This window comes from Lactuca sativa, chromosome 9 (genome assembly GCF_002870075.4).
Source record: "Lactuca sativa cultivar Salinas chromosome 9, Lsat_Salinas_v11, whole genome shotgun sequence".
In the NCBI taxonomy this organism is placed as follows: domain Eukaryota; kingdom Viridiplantae; phylum Streptophyta; class Magnoliopsida; order Asterales; family Asteraceae; genus Lactuca; species Lactuca sativa.
This window is the reverse complement of record NC_056631.2, coordinates 32,957,581-32,967,287: the sequence shown is the minus strand read 5'-3', so window position 1 is coordinate 32,967,287 and position 9,707 is coordinate 32,957,581. Positions and strand designations below refer to the sequence as shown.

Sequence of the window (9,707 nt, the reverse complement as noted above, 5' to 3'; positions counted from 1 at the left end):
ACGCCGTATTTCTTTCTGCTGTAACGTGACAATGTGACATCTTTAATGCTTACATCTAGTTTCCAAGGAACCCGTTTGTTCAAAACAACTGACTATCACTGAAGGATTTAGTATTTTTAATACACAAATTCTTATATCTGAATTTTACATACATTATTAAATTCCCAAAATTCACGAAATTAGAGAATCCAAATTTTATTTTTTACATAAAATGAAAAGTGATCTATATTTTAATTAAGTCAAAATGGTGGATCTAATCTACATTGAATGCATGCATATGCAAGTTAATGTCGATCTTATTTTCGGATTAACTTCAGTTGCTTGTATCATGCATGTGAATATATATGTATATGTATAAGCTGTGATGCACATAAACTTATAAATAGGGTGATAGGGAAGTACTAGTACTGCACCTGTACTCCATTGTACTTGCTTTCTTTCATAGCTAGATCCGAAAATGTCTTTCTTACCCTCTCTTTACTTTCTCTTCATCTTCTTTTACATTAGTTGTACACCTTTCCTTGTTGCTGGTGCCACTGCTGCTCGAACTCCTATTCGTGATGGTATGTTAATTTCAGCGCTAGCTATTCTTTCTTCATTTCTATATAAAATTAATGAAATCAAGATCATATAATACATTTTACAAATTTAATCATGTTACAAGCATATTTTTAAAATGCATGCATGCATGCTTTGAAACTGTTATATATTTTCCAGGAATGCTTCCAAATGGCCACTTTGAGCTAGGTCCAAAACCATCGAACCTGAAGAAAACAGTGATAATAGGGAAGTACTCGTTGCCCAAATGGGTAATCAAGGGCATAGTCGAGTTCGTCTCAGGTGGGCCACAACCAGGTGGGTTCTACTTTGCAGTTCCTCGTGGGACCCACGCAGCAAGGCTTGGGAATGAAGCTTCGATATCACAATATATTACAGTCGAGGCAGGTTCAACCTACTCCCTCACATTTTCAGCAACAAGAACTTGTGCTCAAGATGAGAAGCTCGTTATATATGCTGATGGGCACTCAGGCGAGCTTCCAATTCAAACGTTGTATAGTACAGATGGAGGTGACACTTATGCTTATGCTTTTAAGGCTCTTCGCAGCACTGTCAAGGTTACATTTCACAATCCAGGGATCCAAGAGGACCCCACTTGTGGCCCACTCTTAGACGCCATCGCAATAAAAAAGATGACTCCTATCAAGTATTCCGCAGGTATGCGTATTATCATTTTCCAGTCTTTATAATCATGCTATATATAACATATTAGTTTTCTTTCCGACCCACGTTTTTTGTTTCTGTAAAGAAGAAGCCGAGAAAATATACAAATCCATATCAATATAGAGTCTCCAACAAAAATATATAAAAACTAGCATCCCGTGGAGTTGTGGAAAATTTGTGTGCATCTAATAGACAAATGACAATTTAGTAATTTACAATAGGTTAATTAGTTTTAATTCACATAAAATTGCACTTCTGGTTTATGCAAAATAATATGTAGAAAATGAACTCTCATATTTTTACAACTCTACATGCATAAAAACGAGTTTGTAAAACGGAAAATTAAATATTCAAAACATGTTTTAAGATAGTAAAAAAGCTTTGAAAAAGTAATTCTATAAAAGCAAAAGTTGTAAATTAAGATGTAAAAGAAGCTGTAAAAAATAATTTTGTAAAAAAACTAAATTTAAAAAGTTGTAGATAAAAAAGGTTTTAGGGGAAAAAATTAAAAAAAAAAAAGGTTTGAATCCAAAAGTTAAAATTAGACAAAAATAATTAAAAAAAAAAAAAAGAAAGAAAAAAAGTTGGAAGGGATAAACTTGGGTCGGGATGTAGAGCTGGATGGCGGGTAAACAAGACCGACCCGGATTTTGTGACGCACCTAAAAAGGATGAATACAAAGGGATCAAATAACCAAATGCAATATAGTATATTTTAGTAATTTTGAGTTTTCTCTGAGTATTTAATTACTTTTAAGACAAAAAGTTATTAAACTACATCTGTACGCATTATATTTAATAATTAAAAAAAAAAAAAAAAAAAAAAAAAAAAAAAAAACAGGCAAATTAATATCAAGAACATGACATGTTTCTTGCCACATTCACGTAAACAACAAATAACTTATTAAGTAGTATTATTTAAAATAGTTTTGACATTCAACTCAGACTTATACATAAAATGGTAGCTAGGTTCTTAGAAAAATTATACTGCAATTAACAATCTATATAATATATATTGTTTCATGCAGGTAATTTAGTGAAAAATGGTGATTTTGAAATTGGTCCATATGTCTTCAAGAACTTCTCAACAGGAGTCCTCCTCCTTCCCAAAATACATGACATAGTATCTCCACTCCCTGGGTGGATCATTGAATCGCTAAAACCAGTTAAATACATAGATTCAAAGCACTTCGAAGTACCCTCAGGGCTATCTGGTATTGAATTGGTTGGAGGCCGAGAAACAGCCATTGCACAAATTATACGAACAGTTCCTAACAAATTCTACAGGTTAACATTCACTATTGGTGATGCACATAATGGTTGCCATGGTTCTATGATGGTCGAGGCTTTTGCTGCTCGGGAAACCCTAAAACTAAAATATGAGTCTCAAGGAAAGGGTGGGTTCAAAACTGGAGTTCTTAAATTTAAAGCAATTTCGAATAGAACAAGACTCACATTTTATAGTGCTTTTTATCACACAAAGCTTAATGATTATGGCCATTTCTGTGGGCCTGTGTTGGATGATGTTCGAGTTTGGTTTTACTAGGTACGACGTCTATTTCTCCTCAAAGTAAGAACATACAAGAGCAAAACAAAACAAATAATATCAAGACACGAGAATGATCGATAATGGCATGATTCATATATACTGTATGTACTGCATGTCTCTATATATGTTTGAGTTTAGCAACTATCTGAAGATAACATGTTACCTTATATATATAAATTATATCGTTAAATATTGTATCTGTGAAAACACAAAGCATTAAATTTCGTGTATTTTCAATTCCTCAATTTCATTGCAAAATACTATTGCACTTTGTTCACTTTTCGTCAAAATGCTACAAATTTGAAACTGTAACGTTTTTTTAGCATTTTACAAGCACGATGGTTGTTTAATGAAGTGGAATATAAAGTAAATAGAAATCCAGTTCAATCATCTTCGTTCTATTTTTCTATTTACTATGACTCGTTACCTTTTGTTGCCAAGGTGATAAGTCACGCAAAAGATTGACTAATAAAACTGTCCAATATAGTTTGAAGTCGTTTACTTTATTAGGCTGGCCGGAGTGAAGGGGGCTCCACGTGTGACTTATTTACGTGGAGTCTCTCTCCACGCGTGAACACCGCCCACAACTTCGATGGGTTGGTGGTGGCATGACTACCAGGACGGAAGAAGACGCGTAAGTTAATTGGTTGGATTACTTCTTGACCGTTGTGGCATTAAATGAAAAAAAACTTTTTTTCTTTAATTTAATTTTTCTCTATATGTTGATCCATTTTTACACAAAATTTTCAAAACAAACACACAAACTCTTTCAAATCAAACACACACATTCAACAAAAAATGAATAACGGTTCTGATGACGAGTTGGTTTTGCACACACTATTGTCTGAGACATAAGACATGATTTATGAGAGAGACGAAAGCTCATACCGCGATAAGAAGCATAGAAAATGGATCAATCGGGATCGAGAGGAGGCAAATGAACTTTTGGTACATGATTATTTTGCCCCTGATAGTTTATATGACTTGTCGAAATTTGAAGAACGTTTTCGTATTAGTAGAAATTTATTCTTACGTATAACTAGAGATTTGGAACATAATTATGAGTTTTTCTAATTACAATGGGATGCAAGAGGTAAACGTGGTTTTATTACAATACAAAAATATACGACTGCTCTTAGATAATTGACATATGGCATAACCGCAGCCCCTTCAGATGAATATTTGCAAATGTCTGAGAGGATGGGTTGAGAATGTACATATCTTTTATGTGAGTATGTTATAGAGCTTTACTGTGAAATATACTTGCGACATCCGACTAAAAGTGATGTCGAACAGTTGTATGTTGCACATCAAGCTAAACATGGTTTTTCAGGGATGCTTGGTACTATTGATTGTACACATTGGGAGTGAGCAAATTGTCTCAATGCGTGGCGTGGTCAATTCACGCAAGGTGATCATGGGGTCCCGACTGTTATATTAGAGGCGGTTGTTTCACAAGACTTATGGTTTTGGCATGCATTCTTTGGTATGGCGGGGTCCAACAATGACTTGAATGTGCTTCAAGCATTTCCGTTATTTAACAATATTTTGCAGCGTAAAGCACCAGACATGTCATACGTTTTGAATGGAAATGAATATAAGTATGGGTATTACCTAGCTGATGGGATATATCCAGAGTATGCTACATTGTCAAATCATATTCATTTCCAGCCGATGAAAAAGAAAATTGTTCAAGTTAGCACATGAGTCTGCACGTAAGGATATAGAACGAGCGTTTGGATTCCTAAAACAAAAGTGACACATAATCAAACATCCAACACGAACATATGATAGGGCAAAACTGACAAACGGTGTTGAGTGCTTGTGTTATTTTACATAACATGATAATAGAAGAAGAGGACAATGTTATTTGTTCAAATATCGGGAACAATCCATCTGCAGTAATACAAGTTGGCAGCCCGACAGACTTCTCTAGAGTTTTGGAAATACAAAATCGTGAAACATCACAATCTACGTCATGATTTGACCGAGCACATATGGGGAAGACAACTCCAAGGAGGCATTGACGATGAAGACGAAGAGGATGACGACGATGACGAAGATGCGAATGTAGACGGTAACAACGTAGGGGATGAGGGCGATGAGGATGGTGACAGCGACGAGTAATATTTGTCTATGGTTTTTGTGTTTTATGTTTTTATGTTTTTTAATTAAGTAGTGTAATGTTTTATTTGTTATGTTTTATTTTTATTTTAGTAATTTAGGTTTTGAATTTCTATGTTTTTAATTAATGAAATTTGTTTTTTTTTTTGTGTGTGTTTTCAAAGAATTTATTTATGTTATAAATTATATTTTTTATTTAATACTGTATAATGTAACAAAAAATAAAAAAATAAAAATATTTGTTTATGTTATAGGGTATGTTTTTTATTTATATAATATTAAAAAAATAAAAATATTTATTTATGTTATAAATGATGTTTTTTTATTTAATATAATGATAGGGAAAAAAAATATTGTCAGGCCATCTTCAATGGTAGTTTAATTGGGAGTTTATTCTTCTCTTCCTTCTTATCCCACTTTTCCCACCACCGCCTCTTCCATCCAATCAGATGTTACCCCGCCATGGACATCATTCATTATCTTTCTCCTGTGATTAGATCTTTTCTCATTCTGAAACTCCCTTTCTTGGATATCAGTCGATAACCCTGCCCTCCTTTCTTCTTGTTTATATTATATCATATGTTTGTGGTTTAAAAAAATAAAATTTGTTTAATATTCATGCATAAAAAATGTTTGTTTATTAAAATAAAATTATTTAATTAAATTAAAAAAAATGAAGTGTTAGAAATGTTACAACTCCTTACCAAATGCTAACCTTAGGTGTTAAATGGAAAAAAAAATGAGATGACAACCAAAAAGCTGATGTGGCAAAGTGCTAAAAATATTACCACTTCTTTTAGCCTTATTGGTAGAACATATCCATGATTCTTCGTATATTCAATAAAATATTTGTTTTAATAATATTATAATGAATTCGAAAGAATTATATGTCTAAAATGGATATAACTGATTAATAATATAGTTTATTAAATTATAATTAAAAATGAAAAATTAAATATCCAACTATGTTTTATTCTTATTTATATTCCTACTCTTATAGAATAATGCGTATGGTATCCATAAATTCTCTCTTTTAATCTATTTTTTTTTTTATTTTAACATTTGTTTTTATATAATGTATACAAAAGATAGGAAGATATTTGATTTTTCTTAAAAAAATATTCGTAAAAGACTAAAATATACTATGTTTTTTAAGATCTTTTATATATATATATATATATATATATATATATATATATATATATATATATATATATATATATATATATATATATATATATATATATATATATATATAAACAATAGAAAAAAGGTTAATGCAATTATAACCCAACCAAATATCAACTTTTATTTTAAATGGTTCCTAATGTTAATTTTTTATATTTTAAGGGCATTATGTTTAGTTTTTAGATTTCAAAATGTCCTTTTGTAAATAATGAATGAGTCTTCCGGTGAAAATAGAGTTTCTATAGCCACTTATAGTCCACGATAATACAATGATTATTTATTAACTTTTTTTAACTAAAAGAAATCAAATAATGAACTAGACCTAAGGGGTGTTTGGGATAGCTTTTTAGACAAAAAAGTCCTTTTTAGAAAAGAACTTTTTGATTCATATTTTTTTTCTAAAATATAGTTTTAAAATGTGTTTGTTTAAACTTTTGATGGGGGAAAGAGAAAAAAGGCAAAAGTTGCCAAAAGTCATAGATACGTGACTTTTTAAAAGCCTCATTTTTCTTCTTCTCAAAAAACTATTTTAAAAGGTCTTTTCCAATTACTAAACAACTTTTTAAATTTTTGACTTTTTGAAAAAGCCAAAAGTCCCAAAAGTCATTTTAAAAGTAAAACCAAACACCCTCTTATCTTAGGCCTTCTTCTTTTTCCCACCGGCTCACCTGCTTGTTTTTTTTTTTTGTTTTTCATATCTACCTCTCCTCCTAGTTAATCGATCATAACCACCCACTTCCACTATAACAACCATTACTCAAGCGGTTTTTTCTCTGCACGCCCTGCCACAGTTCAATATTCAACATAATAGCGACATCACAAGCAGATATGGTGGTGGAGACTTACGATACTTCAATTTCAAAAAAAATTCCAATTATGAGACAACTACGGGAAGATTCCGGTAAAGTGTGTAAAGAGTAGGGAAGAAGAATCAATTTGGGGATTTTGGTGAAGTCTTTATAAGGGATTTTCTTTAGATTTAAGAGAAGGTAGATGAAATCATCAACATCGTCAAAAATATGATATTTCCGGCCGAATTTTTATTGCCTTTTCCATTTAAGCAAATAGATAAGAGCTTTCCGCATATGCCGGTGTTGGTGATGTATAGAGAATGTTCAGATTTTCAGATCTATAGGTTTGTTTTCGATTTGGATTTTACTTGCAATTTCAGGTTATGTAATGATTTTTTTTCGATTTAAATTTTGATCAAGATCCCAGAGGACCTAATGAACGATTGGTTATGGAAGTTTGTTGAGCTTCGGCTCTTTCCAAAAAATAACGATTGGTTAAGGTTACTGATTCATATGTTGCTATTACAATTGTGGTTTGGATTTGGTAGTTCTGTTGATTTTGGTAGAATCCGTCCTTCTACCTATTCATGGTGGTTGTGGTGGTTGACGGTGTTGCATGGTGGTTGACGATGATGGTTCTAGGTGGTCGTTGATGAATGTTCTTTAGGAACAACTTTAATGTTTCTAATTTTAATATTTACAAGATTACAAAATAATAACTGAAACTTTTAAGATTTTTAAACCCTAATAATAATAATAATAATAATAATAATAATAATAATAATAATAGAATATTCATCTCACGGCCACATGTGCAAATATTAATGACTAAAATGTCATGTGGATGCCAATACTTTTTATGACTGGTAATTACAACTCAATGTCTCTTTTTAACATGTAAAAATGGATTTTATACCCCTAAAATACCAAAAAAAAAAAAAACATGAAGGACCATATTGTAACATCCAAAGTTTTGGGTATTATTTAATTTTAATTATTTATTCAAGAAAAGGAGGGACTCGACGAGTGGGTGCCACGACTTGTCGAGTAGGTGAGGAAGTTTCCGCGAATCTTCGCGACCAGACTCGACGAATCGGGCATATGACTCGCCGAGTCTGCGTTGGCAATTGGAACCCTAATTCCCGGGTTTTGGAGCCTATTTAAGGGCACTCATGGCCTCCCATTGTGGCTATCTGTCCCTTGAGAGAAACCCTAAGTGAGCTAAATCGTTTGTGAGGAAGGAGAGGCCATATTTGATCTTTCTATCATTGGTATAGCAAAAAGAAGGTGATCAAGATCAAGAGGAGGCTGAAGGAGGTGCTAGTTGGAGGAATTCTGAGCCCAGGAGTGTTTATTTGAGGTATAATCTCGATCCATCTTTTGTTTTGGTGATTGTTTATAGAGTTAGGGTTTTCTAGACCCTTTGGTAGATGGTTTTGTTGAGTATATGGTTCCTTTTCGTATTATGGTCTTGGATCTGGATCCATAGAGGTCCAGAGACCTTACTCCTTTGAGCTTTATGAGGATGGTTGGTGAATATGAACTTAAGATGCCATATTAGAGGTCATTTCTTCAAATAGAACCTTGGAGCCTTTGCATGGGCATCAAGCTTCGAACTTTACGTGATTATTGGGACTAGAAAGGATAGATCTATTGAGTAGAGCATCAGATCTGACCTCAGGAAGCCATTTGAAGTTGAGCATGGATTGGACTCGCCGAGTCCATGAACAGACTCGACGAGTCGAGTCGAGTTGTCTCGAGACTGTGAGTCTAGAGAGTGACCCGCCGAGTTAAGTGAGTGACTCGGTGAGTCAAAAGAGAATAAGAGGAGTAGAGTTCACGACTGGACTCGTCGAGTTGTTGAGACAACTCGATGAGTCTGGTCAAGGTTGACCGTTGACTTCGTTGACTTTTAGGGTTTTGGTCAACAATTGTACTTTTGGATCAGGAAGGGGTAAAATGGTCTTTTACCCTTCTGTGGGATTGTAGAAAGAGGTGTAGTCTAGCCTTGAGAGTCGTTAATGATTAAAATAATTACTTTATGTGATTAGGCGGGGCTAGGTCGTTGTTTCGAGGTTCAGAGATACCGAGTTGTGATTTTCTGAGACATTCCTGAGGTGAGTCTTCTCACTATACTTTACCTTGAGTGGTAGTTATGTGTGACCGAAAGGAATTATGTGCTTACATTGAGTATTATGTTATCCTGTTATATGTGACATGCTATGCATTATGTCTTTGTGATTTATGCTATGCGGACTTTATAGACTGGACCGGAGGGTCCAACGATTCATGAGGCCGGAAGGCTCAAGCAGACCGGACCGGAGGGTCCAACGAGCTTAGGACCAGAGGGTCCACATAGTTATGGGACTGGAAGGTCCCACTGAGACACATTGATCAGAGGGTCAATTAGAGTTATAGCCTCGAGTGGCTAATATGTGTTGTATGTGGTATTTTGGGGAACTCACTAAGCTTCGTGCTTACAGTGTTTTGTGTTATATGTTTCTGGTTTTTCTCAGGATCACGGGACGGCACCGGCTCGATTGTACACACCAGAAGAAGAGTTTGTTTTGAGGATCCTGGTTTATTAATTGATTGAACAAAAGAGTCATGTATTGTAATTAAAACAAAAAAGTAGATTTTTATGAAAAGTATTAAAGAGATAAACTAATTTAAATGAAAAACTTGTTTTGAAAATTTCGGTGTTACACATATAAAACAGAACGTGATAGTTGGTTGAGCTACAATGATATTAACCTTTAGAAAATGTATGTTTGAAGTTTTTTTTATGTAAAACAATATTGTAATCGGTAGAAAATAGATCATTTTTTTTATTAA

At 33.5% G+C, this 9,707-nt stretch overlaps 1 protein-coding gene across 1 annotated transcript; it reads left to right on the top strand.

Annotated features, from left to right (window-relative positions):
* Positions 1–399: 399 nt before the first annotated feature.
* On the top strand, positions 400–3,014 carry LOC111879427 (protein DUF642 L-GALACTONO-1,4-LACTONE-RESPONSIVE GENE 1). The gene is made up of 3 exons (XM_023875885.3): positions 400–563; positions 718–1,215; positions 2,249–3,014. The coding sequence occupies exons 1-3, from the start codon at positions 458–460 to the stop codon at positions 2,764–2,766; spliced, it is 1,122 nt and encodes a 373-aa protein (XP_023731653.1). The 5' UTR covers positions 400–457; the 3' UTR covers positions 2,767–3,014.
* Positions 3,015–9,707: the final 6,693 nt, after the last annotated feature.